This window comes from Amblyomma maculatum, chromosome 5 (assembly GCF_055883805.1).
Source record: "Amblyomma maculatum isolate TAMU_Amacu chromosome 5, ASM5588380v1, whole genome shotgun sequence".
Lineage (NCBI taxonomy): Eukaryota > Metazoa > Arthropoda > Arachnida > Ixodida > Ixodidae > Amblyomma > Amblyomma maculatum.
Window position 1 is genome coordinate 81,036,372 of NC_139348.1, and position 21,232 is coordinate 81,057,603.

Genomic DNA, 21,232 nt, shown 5'->3' on the forward strand with positions numbered 1-21,232 from the left:
TTTTGGCTCATTGTACTATAGAATTATTGCACATTCAAAAAATTTAAGTATGACACTAAACAATTTGGAACCCGTCTGTTGCATAAAAGGAGTAACAATCAATTGTGTCCAGTGTCTCATTGAAACTTGGGAGACAAAATACGCATTCAAAATCAATTATTTTGGAGCAATCATGTGGGTGAAATTATAAGCGGATTTCGCGAAGCTCTGTTGCGCATAAAGTGAATGAAATCATTCTTGGTACGGGAAAATAAGCAATATATTCCGGTATGCGAGGGATCGTCTAGATGGTAAATGAATAGCCGGCTTCATAATGCTCACTATAAGTGGTAAATCCGTGCGTACAGAACACTTTGATGATTGCGATGTGCGTTGCTGCGATCGCTATCTTTTATCTCTGCATTCGAGGGAACTAAAAAAGGAACTCGTGAATCTAAACTCTGCGGTCATTATTCTGCAATATAGATGAAGGAGGTACACATCAGCGAAGTACAGCCTTTTGATATCCCCCTCAGCTACACTTTTAAAAAATTAGGGGTCACTTAAGCTCCACTACTAAGGGTTAGATACGCCAGCGGTTCTCATACACTAGAGTAGTTATGTAAATTTTTATCTTTATTTTTTATATATTTGCTTTTATAGCCTGCCAAGGGAGAACGTCAACGGCAAGCTCGAACACCGCTTCTTAAAATTCTGATACGTCCTAGTATGCGCTCAGCGGAACGCACTGTTTGCATTCAATTCAAAGCCTGGAGGATTCCACCATTAATTACGCAATATCGTTTCACGCACACGGAAGATGCGTTATAAGATTTTTTTTAATTCATTGTTTACATTGTTTAATTCAGCTTTACAAAGGATGACAATAACGCCGACACCAGCTTTTCTGCGACACATGGCCCTGACGCTCTCGCGTAAAAATTGATTGATTGAATAATTTGACCTTTTATGAATTTTATTACATTAAATCCATTTGAAAAGACGCGCTGGGATGTTCTTCCATTTGAACAGTGTAATTTGAAGAGATTTTTTAAGAGTGCCTAGAAACAACGACACATGTTAAAAAGCATGGAGAAGCTGCTGCATTACATCAAATTTTTAGAATCCCGAATCGCCGAGACGAATTTTGCAAAACGGAATTTACAAGCAATAGCTCATGCAATGATTTTTATGTGTCACTACGATACGATCTGAATGACTGTAAAATACTGTCTTGTTTTATAATCGCAATAGATCGAAGATGAATAAATTGATACGGCGTGCAGGTCGTTGGCTACTCGGAGCTTCCGGAACTATCATCCGGGATTCATCAACATCAGCCTGGCTATAGACACTGCAGGGCGAAAGCCTCTTCCATATTACTCCAATTAGCCAGTTCCTGGACTAGCTGCATCCACTTGACAACTACAAACTTCTTGCACCTTGCCCTTCATCCGCCCACCTACCTCTCTGCCGCTCCCTGCCACACTTTCCTTCCCTTGGAATTCAATTTGTTACCCTCAGCGACAATCGGTTATACTCTCTTCACACTACATGCCCTGCCCATGACCATTTCTTTTTCATTTCCACTAGAATGTCGCTGCACTAACTTGAGCTATTTGTCTGACCCACTCTGTAGGCTTTCTATCTCTTAAACTGACACCTAGCGTTTTTCATTAAATAGCCCTCTGCGTTGTCCTTATTTTAAGTACAAGCCTTTTCGTTAGCCTCCAAGTTTCAGCCCCATATATGAGTACAGGTCAGATGCAACTGTTGTATACCTTCGTCTTAAGCGATGCCATTAAGCTGCTGGTCATTATCTGCTAGTATTTGCAAAATGCCCTTTAGCTCAATCTTGTTCTCCTTGTTATATCTCTTTCATAAGCCGGATCTTCGGTTACTGCCTGCCCTACAAAGACATATTCACCTACGACTTCGAGTGCTTCCCTACCTATTTCAAACTGTTTTTCCTTCCCTTGGCTATTGAACATTATATTAGCCTAATGCATACTTCAGGCTTACCGTTTTGCTTCTCCTGTCTAGGTCACTAATCATTCTTTGCAACTCATCCCGTGAGTTACTTAGCGAGGCAATAATCATCAGCGAATCACAGATTACTGAGGCATTTATCTACACCTATACCCAACTGCTCTCAATCCAAGTCAGAATACTTCATTTTAGTAAGCTGTAAACAGTGCTGGGGAGATCGTGTCTCCTTGCCAAACGCCTTCCTTGTGACGTGCACATTGTGGTTACTGATGAGTGGCGTACCAAGCATGGAGACCAGTTCACCCTGGCAGCTGGAAGTGTTCCGCTCCTATTGCGATGAAAGAAACGTGCAAGACAGCCCTTTAAGAAAAACATCAAGTGAATCAAACGTCTCGGGCTAGTTGGTTCATCACAAGGTAGAACAGTGCAGGCTAGGCTAAGACGATAAAGGCAGCACGAGTCTTGTTGGCCCTTTCTCGTCCTTGTTTAGCCTGCGCTGCTTTTCTTTATCATTCAAGAAAATTGTAGCAACCATGATTAATACTCTATTTTGAATATTGAGGCGTGATGTATGCTAGGAAGCCTAATGAATGATTGCTAGGCCAGTTCGAAATTGGCAGAGTAGCCATGCTGTTAGACAGAAAGTACCAAATTTTACAATCTATGTTGAGAGTTGCGGAGATCATCGCATGTTGATAAAGTGTACATTTTGTTTTATGTAAACGTGGGCAATCAGGATAAGCCTACGAAAGTTGGCAATACATTTTGAAAACTTGATGTATAGTTCAGTGCCCAATTTTAATAGAGCATAGACACCAATATTTGAAGCATCACAAGGAATATGATTGATCCTCTGGTTATACAGATAGATAGATAGATGGATTTATTGAAAGGAAAAGGCAGAGGTTGGCCCGAATAATTCAAATCCTGCCTGCTACTCTGCACTGGGGAAGGGGAAGGAGAGAAGAAAGAAGGTCATGATGGGTGACGATGTGGGAGAAGGCATATGAAATATATATACAGACGCAGCAGCTTGCTTTACAAGCGCGAATCAAGTCCGCTGGCGCTCAAATACAGAGATGCTCCACAAGCAATCCCAAACCCTGACGGTATCGTGAAGGTATTGTAATTTCATTGTAAATACAAGCCAGGCAATTACTCTGGTTTTCAAAACCCATCGACAATGATATCGTTGTGGCGGAAACGTGTACATAGGTAAATACATTGACGTCACCAAACAGCTGTAATGTGAAGTAAGCAAAGCAAATGAGTAGTAACGAGAAAAGATAGCTCACCATGCTGGACTCGAGGGGCGGTGTCACCGCTGCCGCCGCTTTAGTCCGGCCGTGGGCTGGGAAGGTCCTGCGAATCTGTTCGCTTCACTCAATGGTCTTTCACGCTGCCTACTTTGGTGCGTGTTGCAATTCCTTCACCTGGAGCTGATTCTGCGGTCCACGTATTTTTCAAGAGAAAAGCTTGACTCTACTTTGCGCGCGCCACCGACACACCGATTGGACTCCGAAAAGGGTCAACCGAATTTACTCGTTTTATTTCACGCTAGAATCCCGCAACTTGAACCTGGTGTACATATGAATACTACCCGCTATACTCGTTCCCCAAACATCACGCCTGCACAAGTGCAGAGCTCTCGGCAACGGCGCCTTCTGCTGGCGCGCCGGGAGACGAACTGTTTCTCCCTCCTGCCCTAGGCGTGCACTAGGCTCAGCTGAGTTCGAAGCTGCAGCGATCGACAGCGCTTCGGGACAGGCTAACGCTGTAATAAACGGACTTTCACGCCGCTTTAAAAGGAAGCCCATCTCATAATAAAATATGTTCATGATTTGCACGACGCCCTCAGTAGCGGAGCTGGCAGGCGCCGGGCGCTTTGCACAGGGGAGCAACAGCAAAGTAACAGGGGGAAAGAAAGATCACTTGTATCTCTGTAATCACTCATAGCAGCACCTCATTATTTGTCAAACAATTCCCGCAACTTAATCGTTATTGATAGTCATTTGTACAGCGATCCGCGATAGATTACCCGATTGCGAACATTTCCTATCACAACTGATTTATTATGCAGGAAAAAGTACACGTATATCACTGCCACCACATGCGCAAGGAACACATTCAGCATCACGTCATATAAGATAAGCAATGTTCAAGAAACCCTTTCTCTGCATTGTACAGATTGATCGACGTGTCACTGACGCACACATTACCTTTCTTTCCGATATAAAATGCTTCGATTAGCTCCCTGGCCTGGCAATACCATGGCCAGAGGGCTAATTGAAGCATTTTATATCGGAAAGAAAGGGAATTTGTGCGTCAGTGACACCTCGATTAATCTATACAATGCAAAGAAAGCGTTTCTTGAACATAGCTTATCTTATATGACGTGATGCTGAATGTGTTCCATGCGCATGTGGTAGCAGTGATATACATGTACTTTTTCCTGCACAATAAATCAGTTGTGAGTGGCACTCTGTCCCGTTCTTCTTTTATTGTGTGTGTGTGTGTGTGTGTGTGTTGTTTTGGGCCTTTAACATATAATGAATAGACACCAACTAGCCCAACAAGAAGTTCTCTTAAGCTTTTTCCATTCACGTGTTTCTGTTTGTTGAGCCGCATTTCTGGGTACGATTTCAGCACCAACTTTCCCCTCAAACTATTATTCTGAACATGCTATTTGTCACACGTGCGGCGAAGGCGAAACACTGCGACATATTCTGCTTCCGAGCTAAACTTAGGATGAAGAATGAGCAAGTTAAGGACATTCACTAGAGTAGCCCTCCGACGCCTCGAAACCTGGATGGTGCATTATGCCCATCAGCTTGCCATAGTCAATAGAGGCTGGCACTGAACTAATATTTTCCTAGTCAAATACTATTGACCGCATAAGTAACCCTTCAATCCACAACATTTCTGAACCCTGCGCAATTGCAGTTCAAGGGTCATTGCCGCCTACGTGTGGGTACAGTAGCTATAAAGTGTAGGCTATGGAAAATAACTTCACATTTCCTGGCACACATAATTGCGAACCTTATTGCACATTCTGGGGGTGAATATTTTTCTTTTCATTTATTTTTATTTATTCCTTAAACTACCTTTTTCTTCCTCCATCAGATGTTTTAAGGACCGAATAAATGCTCGCCCCTTTTCATTTTAGGAATTTCTTTTCCTCGTCCTTCCTCCTGTCTTGCTTTTATACCGGGTTGGTTACATCTCAAGTGAAGTCTCATTGTACATCAGTTTGCGCATAAAATTGAGTGGAGATTTTTCCAGCGCAAAATTACAGACGGGACGAAAAAAAGGAGACAGAGAAGGCACGAACGCTCATCCCTTCAACGCTCGTCCCTTGTTTGTTTCCTCTTTTCGTCCTGTCTGTAATTGTGCGCTGAAAAAATACGCATTCTACTTATCAAGACCAACTAGCCCTTCGTTCTAAGTTAACAAGTAACATTGAGCATTTGGGCAGAGATAGTTTTACCTAGAAACCGTAGAAAAAATATTAAGAATTGTTTTTTCTTATAATAATGGAGTAATTACTCACGGACATCTGTCTAAGAACAAACATACCTTATCCTGTTCCTGTATTGCTTCATTTATACAGTATGGTTTCTTATTTAGATGTAACTTATGAAATCGCGAAAACGGTAAATATTCGGCATACTTTATTTGCGTCCTATGTCATGACTTGCCGTCAGCCGTCGAATGCGAACGAAGGGTGATAATAATTTCTGAATACAGTAGCGAAGTTCTTTTTCAGTTATGTCCTATAAACTAATGATTGCACCACTGGCGAAAACAGTATACTATCTTCGAATTTCGCACCCATAGTTGTCTTGCGAATACCTCAACAGCCTGTCTCGACGTATCGCAGTGAGTTGTCTTGCGAATACCTCAACAGCCTGTCTCGACGTATCGCAGTGAATTTGTTAGAAACAGTCGTTTAAGGAAGTTAATAACTCAGGTGTAGTGCCGAAACCTTTATCTATACATAACATGTAGAACTCTAACAGTAGCAATATGAGCGGACAGGGCAGTGAGTAAAGCCGAGGAAAGAAAGATTACCCTACATTAGACAGTGGAGAGCAAGTGCAATGTGATCACTAATCAGCTTTTGAATAATTTTCACGCGCCGTCTGTTTAGAACCGAGAGGATTGGTGTAAGTGAAGAGGCGTTATATCTAATTAGAGCAGTTAAGCCATTTTATTTGCGTCCGCATCTGACCTAGTGATTTGGCTCAATGACCGTGGCTTTAGGCTGCTTAGCAAGATATCATGAAGCATAATCCTGATCGATGGGAGCCGTATTTTCGCAGAAGAATAACACAAAATATCTATAGAGTTTGAAATGTCATTTCGTGGCGTGGAAGCGCAGGCGTTTTTATTTATTTACTATTAGTACCTCACAGTCCCCATTCAATGGGTATTACATGAGGGAGTGGGTTTGGGAACAAAACCTTTCTATGGATGATTTCAAGGATGATGGGTCGGCATGAAGTCTGACAGTGTTGCGCAAGTCATTCCAGTCTTTTGCGGGGCAAACAAAAATTGAAGGCAGATGCGCAGAAGTCCGTACGGGTGGAGGATAGACGGTCTTCTCGTGACTTGTGCGACTGGATGGGCGACAGTCAGGGCTGACACTAAACTTGAGGATGGGATGATCATAAATCTTGTAAAAAAGACCGCCTTGCGATGTTGGGACGAATTGCTAAGTTAGTAAGGTTAACATTGCGTTTCAGTTGAGTGACACTTACATCATAAATGTAAGCCGAGTGGATGAACTTTGCTGCGCGATTATCTATTGCTTCGAGAAAGTTGGTACGGCTACTTTGATGAGGGCTTCAACAGCCCTCGCATATTCAAATTTTGGACAGACAAATATTAAGTAAGCCATTATTTTAACTGATGGAGGTGCTAAGCGCAGTGTTCGCCTGAAATATCCTAGCACAGATATTCATTGCTAGTAATCTCGGTTATGTGATGTAATCAGGTAAGATCGTGTATTAGATGAATGTCTAAATATTTGTATTTTGATAAGGAAGTGTTTTCTGAGTTCGCGGTAAAGTATTTTGAAGATGACAATGAGTGACGTCAGTAAAAGATAATAGAGATGTTTTTGTCGTGCTTAAGGGCATTAGCCATATTTACAACTGGTTATTACGCATTCAATTTCAAAGTGAAGAACTTTTGAGTAATTACGGCTAATTAAACGACGGTTAATAACGCAGTCGCCGGCAAACATACGGATATTAGAACGAAGGTTAGCTGGTAGGTAATTTAAGTAAATAAGGAAAAAATAAGGGAAAGAAAACGACCAAGGACCGTGCCCTGGGGTGCCCCGGATATAACCGGCGCAAGAGAAAAACTTTTATTCGCCACAACTAACTGTTCTCGGTTAGAAAGCTCTAAATCCAAGCAAAGACATAATTGCTAAGGTTTAGACGTGAAACGTTTAGAAAAAGCCGTTTATCAGAAACCCTGTGGAAAGCCTTTTTTCAGATCGAAAAACATTGCGTCAGCGGGAATGTTAATATCAATACTACAACTTAAGTCGCTAATGAACAGTGCTAATTGAGTGTCGCAAGATAAGCGTTTTAGAAAACCATGTTGACTGGGATGAAAAAAAAATGACGGGTACAAGGAATTTCATAATATGGGGAAATGTAACATGCACCATTAACTTTGAAGGAATGCTCGTGATTCTTATTGGCTCATAATTATGACGAGAAGAGGACGCACCATGCTTCGGAAGCGGAATGACTTTTCCCACTTCACAAACATGTGGTACAACAGCTAATGAAATAGGCTGCTCTAAAATTTGAGACAGTATGATTCTAGTAGTGCGCTTTGTGTTCTTTAAACTTTTTGCGTTAGTGGTGTCAATAGGTGCTGATGACGCTAGTTTCAGACAGTCTATAATTTTAAGGATACCATTAGGCTCAAACGTTATATAAGCAATTGCGGGAAAATGAAAGGAAAGAAAATCTGGCAGATCTCCATCCGGTTCGTGGGTGAAAACAAAGCTAGAGGTTAGGGTTTGTACTTCTGCAACCTCATTTTCTGCTATCAAGTTATTATCATCGTCGCAAAGTGTTAGCGTATTGCTTGGGCTGGGATTAATGTATTTTGAGAATTGACAGGGATTATTACGTACTATTTTGGGTAATGTGGTTGAGAAAACTAATTGGTCTGCTCTGCAAACTTGTGTGTTATAAATGTTTCCGCTTTATGACATTTCTGCCATCTAGAATCGCAAAAGCCTTTTCTTCTTGATGTTAAGGCACTTTAATATGCTATTGAGCCATGGTGATGTCAGCCTCTCGGTTATAATGATTGTGGGGATATATTTCTCAGTGAGGTCACGTATTTTGGTTTTGAAAAGTAGCCAATAAGTCTTTGGCGTGCGATGGTCTACTTCGTTTACAGAATGCGTCAGGTTCTTTGTTAATACTCGTGTAATCACCTTTATCATATAGTGTGATTGTTTTCGTCACTTGTTTTGGTTTGGGGCGGTTGCTGAAAAGCGTGGCAAGGATTACTGAATGGTCGCTTAGTCCTGCCAGATATGAAAAAGACGATAGAGTTTTGGGGTGGGTCGTTAGTATCACATCAAGTATATTAGATAATTGAGTAGCATACCTAGTAGGGGAGGAGATCATTTGCGTTAAGTCTAAGGTTTTGCATGTGTTGAGAAAATCATATTCAAAAGAATTTGCTAATATCTTAGATGAGTTACGCCAGTCTATTACGGGGAAGTTAAAATCACCAAGAATAAAAAAAGAAGCATGCGGAGGTTTCGTGATTATTGCAAGAAGGGCGCTCTGAAATAAAGAATTGAACGATGTGTCACCATCAGGAGGACGATAGCAATTGTCGAGGAAATGTCGCGTTCGAGCATACGAATAATATTTCGAAGGGCGAATCAATGTTTAAACTGTAGAAATGAAGGCTGTGGTGGGCGGCTATTAACACGCCGCCGCCTCTTTTGCCGACACGATCACAGGTGGAAACATCACAGTTGGGAAATATCTTCTGCACTTCGCGTTACTGCGTATGGATTCGTTTAACCAAGCTACTGTTAGTGCGATTACGTTACACTCAGTCATTTCGACAAGGGTACTTAGTGAATCCTGTTTCGTTGAATACGTCTAATGTTAGTATAAAGAAACGAAATCGAATTGGAAACCAGGGGATGGGGGGCGGGATCAGTGGTAGCTACGGGTTAAGGGATATATGCCTGTTTTGTGCGTGATCTCATGTATATGTGGTGCTCCCTATTATCATCATATTCTCACGAAGAGCGTATTTTTCCTTTCGGCCGTTTGCGAACACCACTGTTAAAAATTGTTTTTTATGTGGTCCTATTTGAATGTGTGTCCTCTGAAGCTTTCCTCGGAATTTTAAAACTACGATAATCTAAAATATTGTTAATAGCTTAAAAAGCGATGAAAGCAGTATAAGAAAGGAAAATAGTTACAATGTTTTGTGCTGATAAAAAAGAACGCAGTTTTCAGATGGAAACAGCGTGACTACCTCGCAGGAACGCTTTTTGCAAATATCTTGAGAAGTAAATATTGCTCATGGCTTCTTTTTAAAGGGACGTGCTCTACAACTATGCGGGTGCTAAACATTTATACGGCCTCACAAATAGTTGGCAAACACTACACGCACTTGTCATCAACAACGACAGCCGGTGGATAGAGTGCTTGCAACTGGTGCGAAGGGAACTACCAGAGCCTTTCACCTATCTTTATGCCAATAGCACCTTTGACCTTAAAGCCAAACAACAGGTAGGCAAAGCTCATCACAGCCCTACGTAAACTGTTTAATCACGTTTTCCCGTGGACGTTGAGCTCGTTCAGTTTCCAAGTTCCTTCTAGGTCCTATTGTGAGCGTATACACAAATAAATACATGTTCTGGATCCTATTAGCGGAATCTGTAATGATAATGTTGCATTGAAGGAACGCACGACAGAAAGTGCAGGAGAGTTACAATTATATAGCGTTCATGACAAGCACATCTCGCATGCTTTATTATATGCCTGATTATCTTCTCTATAGAAACAATGTTTTGGTATTAAGCTATACATTGAATGCTCACAGAATGTGTTTTGTTACAAATACATTTCGTGTAGTGGATGCCTCTAAACATTATTAGATAGAGCGAACACATAGTTTGAAAAGTTACCGAAATGCATGTTTGGTCGATCATAAAGGTTTCAATGCAAATTAACGACACTGAAATCTACACATGACGTGCACACATTTCATTGTATACTTCAAACGACACTTCTGAATATGTCACAATTCAAACTACTCTGCATGTCTTGGCAAACTTTTTGTTTAGACTATCATTACCTTGCAAAATAATATCACATATATTGAAATAAGAACGCTAGAAATTAAGAGCAATCGGCACAAACCACACTAAAATTAGACTTTTACCTTCTGAAATCATGCATCATTATACAGAAATACAGGTATAGATTATTCCAACATTTTAGAACCCAAAATTTCAAGGACACTGATTTCTGGGCTTTAATGCAAGAAAATATAAAAAATTTTATTGAAAACGTGCGTTTTTTGAACAGAAAATACAGAAAATTTATTTTTACTGCTCAGGGACCATTCAAGCATAGCAGGTTTCTGCAATGCAAGCTGCCAAGAAAGTTGTTGTCAGTGTCTGGGATTTCACGGCAGATGTACTCTGTACTGCTCACGTTGTTAATGTATTTTGAGTTGTAAAAGATTTTTAATTCTTAATGTTTTCTTCATAGACGTCATTTTCATTACTGCGGAACAAGCAGTTTGTTTTGTAGTTTGGCGCTTCTCCTTAATTTAAAATGTCGAACTGTTGATGAAAATAATTTCATCACCACGGCCTTTTTCTTCTTGTTTGCAATATATTACTCAAATGCAATGTTTGTATACTTCGCAAATATATATTCATGTGTCCTTTCACGCAAAATACTTTAAGTGTACTAGACTACAAGGTGTTAATAGACATCATTTTGGAGTTTTTGTCGGTATTGAGCGTGTCTTACTGTCTCAACGAATGGTTCACAGTAACCAGATGATGAAGGCACTTTAGTGGACAAGATATATTTATTTTAATAAGAACAGATTGATACCTTCTTTATATCATCACTATAAATATATTATTATATCCCAAAAAACTATGGGTTTTGTGATATATTGATATACTTGTTCATTTACACGCCACCCTGCACCACCCAAGGATTACAGTAGTGGATTGGGTACGATTGTAAAATTAAGAACGCTGAAAAAAGTTTATACGAAATGAAGGGAGCAGAAAAAAATACCGCATTAAACTTAATGAAACAGTGAAGTTTATAAACAGCGGAAAAAACAGTGCATTATACATAAATTTTCATGCCAAAGAATACTGAAGACAGGCAGAAACGTTTATCTTCACAAAAAATACAATCAAAGCACACCCTTTCAAGTGGCAGCTGACTTGTGTCGCAAATATTAAGAAGAAAAAGCTAAAATTTAGAAAGTTTGTCACTGGCAATGACTGCCATTTTCAAAAACTGGCTCCTTTGCTGTTTAAATTATAATAAAGTGCTCAGAAATAAATTGTTTTTCAAGGCCTGTTAGGTTGGGTAAAATAAGTTTATTATTAGAAATATATATATATATATATATATATATATATATATATATATATATATATATATATATATATATATACATATATATATATATATATATATATATATATATATAGACAAGGATTGCTTGTTACTAATGGGCCAGAGTTAAATTCAAACAGGGTGTCACACAACTTTCCCGATTATCTATTTTATTCCAACAGTTTCGGACGGTGGACCGTCCTTCTTCAAGGTAGAATTGAGTATGGAGAATAAGTCTGCACATTACGCCACTGTTAGGAGAGGGAGAAGGAATTCTCGCTCTCCGTCTTTGGAGAAGCAAACATTACTGAATAGATAGAAAGGGCGAAAAGCTCCAGTTGATTATTGGCTGCTGATGCAACAAAGACGGAGAAAGAGAGAAACAAACAAAAAAAAAGGGGGGGGGGGAGAGAAAAGGGGCAAAAAGAGAAAGTGGAGAGCCGACAAATGTTACATACGCGTCGTGCTTCCACGAAGACGACACTACAAGCAAGACAAGTCTCTCTCGAAGGAAAGTTCAGAATAACATAAACAAAAAAAAAAACAAAAAAAAAAGAAAAAAAAAAACAAAAAAAAACTGAAAAACAGACAACGCGAGCATGCACACCAGGACGGCCCGCTCCCCAGCGGTGCAGGTGCTCAAGAAACCGTTGGGATAAGAGTTATGTGTTCTAGACGGAGTTGTTCCACCCCGCGACACGCCAGCGATCGGAGCCAGGGCGGCGCGCCGCCGCGGCGACGAAAGAGCCGTCGGCCAGACGCGCTCTCCCGAAACCCGAAACCCAATGCCGCAGTCGGGCATTCGCGTCAAGTAGTTCCCGCGAGCGTGTCCTAAGTAAAGACGTTTGTTGCGGGATAGAAAACCGACCAGAGGGGGGAGGCCAAGGAGCTAAATAGCGAACAGTATAGTTTGCGTGAGAAGGAGGAAATTCTTAGGAGCGGGCAAATGGGGGGAGATAAAGGCCTTGTCTATTAGTTATGTAGGCTTTTCAGAAAGGCAAAGTTGCCCAATGTTTCATTAATTCCATGGGTTAGAAACGAACGGAGCGTGCCATCTAATCCCGCGTCCAGCTTCCGAACGGAAGCGTACAGCTGTACGTCGAGGACATGACGCACCTCTTTAGACGAGCTGATCCAGCCATGCCTGAAGAAAAAAACTACGTCACTTAATGCGTGAAGTTACGTAGCAGCTCTTCGTGGGCCTCGCGCGGAACCCACCAACGACCGACCTTTCTCACCGGGGCCACAACGATGGGAAAGGTTCTTGAACAGAACTGCACGCTGCTGCCCGTGCATGCCCATGCATGCTGCTTCCGTCCCAGCATCATTTACTCCTGTCAGTTACCACCCTGATAAGCTGCGTGAACTCATCCGGGCGATTGTGCTTGAAGAGCTGCAGAAAGTGTTTCTGTGCAGCTCATCGAAGCCTGCGCTCAGCTCAATCTCAGCTCTTGTCCGCGAGGAAGGGCAATAGGCGTTCCAGGATCCTACTCCTGCGATTGACACGCCACATCTGCCTGATACCTACCACCGTCCCACGCACGCCGACGTTACACGGCGTCCTGCTGCCGCTTCGCAGCCACCCACTCCCATTTCGCTGCCACTCATTCACGCCGCGCCTCTAGCCTCGCTCCCATCTGTGCGGCCTATGAGTATTATGAGGATCAATGAACACCTTTTCTAAAGGCTGACATATGGCGCACACCTAAATGGCGGCCACTCTGATTTTTTATTTATTTATTTATTTATTAGATACTGCAGACCTTGCTCAGGTCCAAGCAGGGTGGTAAAATACAACAATATTACAAGTGAACAATCCATCAATCAATGGAAACAGGCAACAGCGAGTCATTCCAATCTGCAATTGTTCGGGGGAAAAACGAAAATTTGAAGACATCCGTCCTTGCAAAATAAGGTGTTAGTGAATTCGGATGGTGGTGTTGAGTAAGCCTAGATGTTGAAAGAGACAGATAAGATGAAGAGCCAAATGCTAAATTTCCTTCACAAAGCATGGAAAGTAACCGCAATCGTAAGTCTTTCCTTCTATGTTCAAGAAGTTCTATACCATTATTACGCATTATTTCTGAGGGAGAGTCGTATCTAGAGAATTTGGAATAGATAAATCGTACTGCTTTTCTCTGTACCCTTTCGAGACTTTTAATATTTTGTTTTCTAAACGGGTCCCAAACTACACACGCATATTCAAGTTTAGGTCTAATTAAGGAATAATAGGCAAGCAATTTTACGTTAGGTGGAGCTCTTTTAAGCTTGTGCCGCAAAAAATATAATTTACGCAGGGCCGAAGAACAGATATTATCAATGTGTAAATTCCATGATAAATTGTTAGCAATTGTGACACCCAAGTACTTATAATTGGTTCGTTCCTGCAAAGGCAACGAATCTAACGTGTAAGTAAAGGATAATGGAGCTTTTTGACGAGAGAAACGAAGAAAGACAGTTTTTTCAGTGTTAAGCCTCATTCCCCAGATATTGCACCAATCAGAAATGCCAGCAAGAGAAGCATTTAAATCAATTTGATCGTTTGGTGACATGATTTCGCGAAAGAGCACACAATCGTCCGCAAACAAACCGATTTTCACAGTGGAATTGATTGCAGTAGTAATGTCATTTATGTAAATTAAAAAAAGCAATGGGCCTAGGACACTTCCTTGAGGGACTCCTGATGTGACCGGAAGACAGCCAGATTGTTGCTCATTAACAGATACGAACTGGTGGCGATTTGTTAAATAGTTCGTTATCCATGCGGTGGAGAGCCGGGCCATCTTTATCAGAATTGTTTTTACAGACGCCTCGGCCTGCAGGGCTTCCGCATGGAATCTTCGAGGCTCTGTGTCGGTGAGCGTTCTCCGGAAATCGAGAACTTCCGTGTGGACCAATGTACTCCTGCCCGTCCGCAGAAACAGTCACACTCAACGTTACCGAGGCCCTCTTCCCCGACTCGTAACGAGCTCTCGTGAGGGACACAAGGTGGATTATGTAGTCCTCGCCAGAAAACTTCAAACCAGCGATCTTCGGGGGCAAGATTGCTGGTAGGCGCTGTGCTGAAGACCTCCCATTTCCGCAGCTACGATTCGAGAAAGAAACGATAGCACCGTTCCCGAATAAAATAACCGTAGTTCATTGGACATTCCTGCGTTGATCGACGGTTGCAGAGTCAGTGCTTTAGTGGACACAGGTGCCGCTTACTGTATTTTAAATGCAGGGTTAGCGACGGTCATGAAAAAAGTTACCCCTTGGCCTGGAGTGCACCTCAGAACTACCGGTGGCCATCCTATTATTCCCAAGGGTATGTGCTCTGCTCGCGTTGAGATAAGTCAGTCCACGTTCGTCGTTAGTTTCATCGTGCTGTGCGACAACTCTCGGAATCTCATCATCGGTATCGACTCTCTGCGGGAATGTGGTGCAGTTATTGATCTCCGGCACCAAATCGCCACGTTTTCAGCAGAACCAGCTGCCGGACTCAATAATTCCAGTCACTGCAGTGCCGCCCTTCGCATTTCCTCAGGCTGTGTCACGCTTACACCACAAAGCAGTGTTTTGGTTGACGTCGCTTGTACCGAATATCCCGACGACGACGCAGGCGCCAAACGTAACCGGTCCCTCCTTCTCCATGAAGGCATTTGCGTCACTCGTAGCTTGCTTACGATTCGTGGTGGTCCGTCTGCAATCCTCGTCATCAATGTTTCTTCGGAACAGCGGCACCTTCCCCCTAGAAGGGCAATCGCTTCCGCTGACGCTGTAGGCAAGGTTCCACTCAGTTTTGTGTCCGCGGCAGCTGCAACTGACGACCATTCTCCGAGAGCTCCTGACAACCTACCTTTCGCGGGCATAGATATCAACTGCAATCTGTCCGACGGCAAGCGCCGGGCTCTACAGCAACTACTACTTGAGTTTAACAGTGCTTTGCGTCTTCATCGAAAATTACTATGACGAACAGGCGTATACTCAGATCCACAACGACGCCAGCAACATCGGTGTTGGCGCTGTCCTTATGCAACACCAGGAGGGAATTGAGAGAGTTATAGCCTATGCTAGCCGTACCCTCTCTCATGTGAAACGCAATTACTCGACGACAGAAAAAGAATGCCTTCCTGTTGTGTGGGCCACCATGAAGTTTCGCCCTTACCTCTACGGCAGCCCCTTCAAAGTTGTAACGGATGTTCTCAGCCTTTGCTGGTTCGCTAATTTACGAAACCTGTCCGGACGTTTAGTCTGTTGGAGCTTGCGACTCCAGGAATACATTACCGTCGTCCACAAGTCGGGCCGTCAGCACGAAGACGCCGACACGCTATCACGCGTACCACTCCACACTATAGGACCGGAATGTGATGACGGCAGTGGTGTTTTGGCTACCCTGCACACTTTGGATATAATGGCTCGGCAGTGGGCTCACACAAGCATCCGACCTCCGATTCATCAAATTGAAGGTAGCGCCACACTTCTACCTCGGCACTTTTCTCGACGTCTTGTCTCTCTGTTTGCGCCAGGGTATTCTTTATATCGATTCGAGGGGCCAGTTCAGAGCTCATCTTCTGGTGATTCCAGACAATCTTCGTGCCGAAATAGTCTGAGCGGGAAATATTTATGTGTTGTGTTATTATTTATACGTAATAAAAATAGCAATAGCCCCCGTACAGAGCCTTGCGGCACAGCATGAGTCAATTGAACAAAACTGAATTTTCACCTTCAATTTCTACGCCTTGTATTCTGTCCCTCCCGTAGTCTTCCATTATTTTAAGGATTTACCATCTAACTTAAGAGGGCTTATTTTACGTTTTTTAATTTCCAATGCCACGGATTGAAATGCTTCGTGACGGCAATCGTACAGATCCATTTCTTCTGAAATATTGTACAGCACATAGATATTTCAACGAACTAGGTGGTGCAAGGCACAATACTTCTGTAAACCGCATTCTGTGGAGCGAGGAGTGTAAATTGGGGGTTTATTTTTACAATACATTTGAACTGAATTGATGTGTATTAGCAGGCTGCAAGTATAGCGAGACCAGCCAGGTTTGTGAACTAGGCTATGGCCACAGAGCTCGAACATACGCCCATGTTCATATTTACACTATTTCATTCTAAGTGTGCAGCATCGCTATAAGATATGTGCTTAAACACCTTACATCATATGAAATGCAATGCGAGTGCCTTATATTTTGGTTAAGCAGAATTTGGAACCGCCCGTATAAAGTTGGTGTACTAAATAGCATGTGCCTAAACCCGTCATAACACAAACAAATTGAACGCAATAAGAGGGACCTGGACGCGGTTAAGGAGTGTTTGAAGCCGTTTTTATAAACTGGCTGTACGTGGACGTTTTTTTTTTTTTCAATTTTCATTATCTGCGCCTACTGCGAGTATTTTAAAATTATTATTGTTAGATGCTGAAATATAGTTAACGAACAGGCTCTGTGTAAGGATGTAGAGAATCGATATGCAGCAGTTGCATTAGTACCATTTATTATTTTGGAACAGTTTCTGATATCCTGAGCTTTAGTAATGATACAGTGGGTTAGCGTTTCGCACTGGATTTATCGTCACGAAAAGTATCCAAGATTTTATTTTACAGAAAATGTCAAAGAAAGAACGAATGCAGACGACGGACAAGGGAGAGGGGGACACACACATATCCGCGTACTTTATCTGATAATGAATAGCCAACTAGCCCAGCAACATATCCTTTAAAGAAATACTGGTTTTAATAATATATATTGAAAAAGTAAGGTTTGGGCATATTACCAGACACGTTGATTCTGCTATGAAGGGTACTCGGATTACCTGTCTCTTATGTGCTTTCTCGGCAGCTCAAAATTGGTTTGGGATTACTGCGATTATATTTAGCTGCCAAGAGAAAGCTAATGACTTACCGCTAATCATTTGACTATGTTTAGGCTGCGTACCTTTGCTGTAGATGGGGCTTTAGTGCAATTTAAAAGGTTCTGTTTACAAGTTTCGAGATGCACAAGCTGGTTTTCTCTTCTGTTTATTCTCATATATGATCCAGGCATTCTCTGAATTTGGTTCGCCTGGTATGGCCTGGTTTGTGTTTAACCGAAACATGTATACACACCAGGGATGACAGCGCACTCTTCAAATAATGTCACTGAAGTCCAGTACTTTCTAGAGTTTTTCGAACAGGCTTGAAATACATCTTCTAAACCACAACAGATTTTAACAGTATTATCCTAGAACACTCATAACGTTTTCGGATCCGATCAGTTATAGGAACTAACAGCGACAGGGTAAGCATTGTGCTTAAACTTCATTTTTCTAGCACCATGCAAAACGTAACCGTCATGTGCAACATTTTGCTGGTTATAATATAACAGGTACACAGTTTTTCTTCCGCGTGTAGTGTCCAGAAGCTGTTCTTCAAACGTATGTTTGAACTCATGTAAAACAGCTAAAATGGCTCCGTCCGAACGCATGCAGCCTTCTAGTTTAAATACGGAACGTAATGTCTCCTACAAGAAGAATGGGATCATCAGGAAACGCTGGCAGCGTATCACCGACTAAAGTGACAACATGCGGCTGTGCGCAGTTTGGCCAGTAAAAAAAGCTATCATACCTTCATCGGAAGCTGTGACCTTGGATTTAACCGAATTGTTGTCGTTCATTTATTTGCAAGAGCAATGCATATATAAATTGTCTACCTAAGTAACAAGATTTTATGTGCTTTTTAAAAGCCTGTTACGGCGAGAGAAACATTTAATCACTCCCCACTTATTCATCAAGCAATGATTGTGTTATAAAACAATGCCTAGATTAAACATCTGAAGAAGCCTAGAGAGCACCAATTTTATTTTTTGTTTCGGTGTTTAGCAAAGAACAATGAGGTCCCAATTTGAGGATTTTTGTCGTCTGTAGCCGTGCATTCCTTATTTATTGGATCTACTAACAAAGTATCATCCCGTACTAAGGATTCTCGATTTTAGTTTAATTTATGATATCGGAAAACACTTCACTATTCCAATTAAAAATGTATGGTTGTGAAAGGTTTAACTGTTCTGAGGATTTCAACGTCACGTCGAGGGGAGGGTCAAGAAAGCGCGTAAGTGGATATTTATTATCATTCTTTCGGAGTACTTTGCCATCCTTATAAATTACAAAACCAGCGATCATGTAGTGTTTGCAGCGGAAGTCATGCTCACCTATGAATTACTTGCCCTTTAGATCTGTCCCTCTCTTACTTTTAATGTGACCTGAAAAGCGTCCTCAGAAAGGTTTCAAGAGTTTCTGTGTTTGAGGGCAGCTTATTATACTTAAAGAATAAATTTTACGAATTGGCTGTACAATTTCGTTCACTCAAAATTTTTCCACATATTATTGTAGCAGTTTCTTGTATTTGACTTTTCAAAATGGCTCTTTTTATGGACGTTACATTGTTAGCCGTGATAACAATAGTTGCTGCTGGCTGAATGAGGCAGATTGGCGGTAACGAAGAGAACAGCGCGATCTGCGGTGCCTGGTTCCTGCTCCTGTTTTCTGCCTCCTGCACCTCATCGTGCCGGCTCTTTGCTTCGGCCCTATCTTTCTGGACTGCCGTCTCGGGTCGCTAAAAGAACTGCGACAATATTGTTTATAAATCAAGAACTAAGTTTTCTAGCCTACTTTTTCTTTCCACCTTGTCGTCTACTCTTCAACTTATTTGAGTTATGCCCTCTGATAGGCTGTGAAGGTCAGTAGTCCTTTCGGGACAGGATTGAGGCAGGCTCAATGTCATCGCACAGCATGAGCAGCTCCGCACCGAACGACAGACATCGCTCAGCCCATGTGGGAAAGGCAGTAGCAGCAAAAAGCGGCCATCATTAAAGGGGCTATAAAGAAAGGAAGTTCGGGCCTCACTTGCGTAAAAACAAAATATCTGGATCAATGCATGTTGATCCAGATATCTCTGCCTTTACAAATCAAACCGAAATCGTAAAGTTGCGGCCTTTTAAGATTAAAGTGCAGATGACTTTGTGATGTTCCCGAGGACAGATGAAGTAGGAAATAATTTCACTATTTTTGAACATTGTAGCAAATGCTTAGCGGGCAGTACTTGTAACGAATTCCGCAACCTTCATGCCGAAAGAAAGCGTCTTGCCCGCGAGAGCATGGCGTTGCCGCAGTACCCGACGGTTGAAAACAGCAACTGCTGTACCAAGATGAGACAATTAAAATCACCTTTAGTGTGGTGCTCCTGCCTTTCCTTTTGAAGTCGCAATCCTGCATCTCGGGATTTTCGTGTTGTGAGTCTCAAAGCTCATACGGTGATGGGAGCAATTCTTTTTCAGGTCAAAGAAATAGCAAAGAGGGTTAATGCTACTCTCGTTGAATCAATTCGTAATATGACCAATATTACCGAGAGCACGAAACAGTCATTACTCGAGAAGGTGAGAAAATATATTTTATGTTTATTTTTGTTTTCATATGGACTTTCATCTTCCTAAATATCCCTCACTACCTGAGGGATAGTTAGTTGTTAGAAAGGTTATCTGAAAAACCAATAGCATCGACGCTATTTTTTGTTAGATTTCGGAGAGCTGGAGGTTATTTTTTATTCCCCTCAATGTGGCCATAAGAAATTGATTATGTCAGTTGTTGGCTGTCGATGACGACGATTATATAATTAGGCAATAGCAGGCTATGAACAGTTAGTTCATAAACCATTGAATAGATTTCAATGCTTGCATTACAGAAAGGCCAAACTTCGTTAGTGGTAGTGTTGAAGGTTGATCACGTACTTGGCAGATCTCCAGTTCGATTAGATGTGTAACATTTTCTTCTTTCATCTTGCTTATATAAATAGTTTTCCTTAAATGGCCGCTTTGTGGCATTCGTCAGCCTAATACTCGCATTTATTAAATCATTGTGCGAATGTCAAAAACCCTGTCTCGGTTATTCTGAGGTCAATAGTATACATAGAATTCTTTATTTACACGTGCTTGCTCTTATGATATATTCTGAATATTGGGATCGAAACATGGCGTTCTTGATGTCTGGTGGAGACGTCGAACCGAAAACATTATATGTAAATTGATTGGGAATAGGTAACGAATATATGAAATACAATAATGAGCGACAATTGCCAGTCCACTTCACATCGCATATAACAATTACAGTTTCGTATAGAAACGTTTTTTCGTGGAATGGCAAACTAAAACAAGCAATCGCTGAAAATCTGTTTACATTGGCGTCGTCTGAAGTTTTTGGTTGATGCTTTTCTCTGCCGTCTGAAATGAGAACAAAAATGGCCCGCGATGGAAATCGAACTCGTAGGAGGCTGTGTCTTCTAACATTTTTACTTGTTACGTTTTTTGCTGTCTTTACATTCTTTTTATATATGTCAAATTAACGGAAGGCTATTGGAATATCCCAAAGTGAATAATGTTTCTTTTTAGCGTGAATAACAAACATTTCTGTAAGATCAGATGTAGGTGGCAATTCATATCTTTGAGATTGTCGAGCAAGCTGAGCTTTCAAACCAGTTGTGTAAGCGTGTAGGAACAAGTATATCCCGCTTTGAATGTCATAATGTAACAAGGCACAAGAATCGTAATACTTTGCTGAAGTTATACCCTCATGCAATCGGGAAG

The 21,232-nt window shown here is 41.7% G+C and overlaps 1 protein-coding gene across 1 annotated transcript in view; it reads left to right on the forward strand.

Annotated features, from left to right (window-relative positions):
* LOC146188588 (membrane metallo-endopeptidase-like 1) overlaps window positions 1-21,232 on the forward strand; it is a 90,774-nt gene that overhangs the window by 18,164 nt on the left and 51,378 nt on the right. Inside the window, exons 7-8 of the mRNA XM_084605082.1 lie at window positions 9,572-9,764; window positions 19,931-20,029. Coding sequence (XP_084461208.1) covers window positions 9,572-9,764; window positions 19,931-20,029 — 292 coding nt within the window. The remainder of the gene's footprint in view (window positions 1-9,571; window positions 9,765-19,930; window positions 20,030-21,232) is intronic.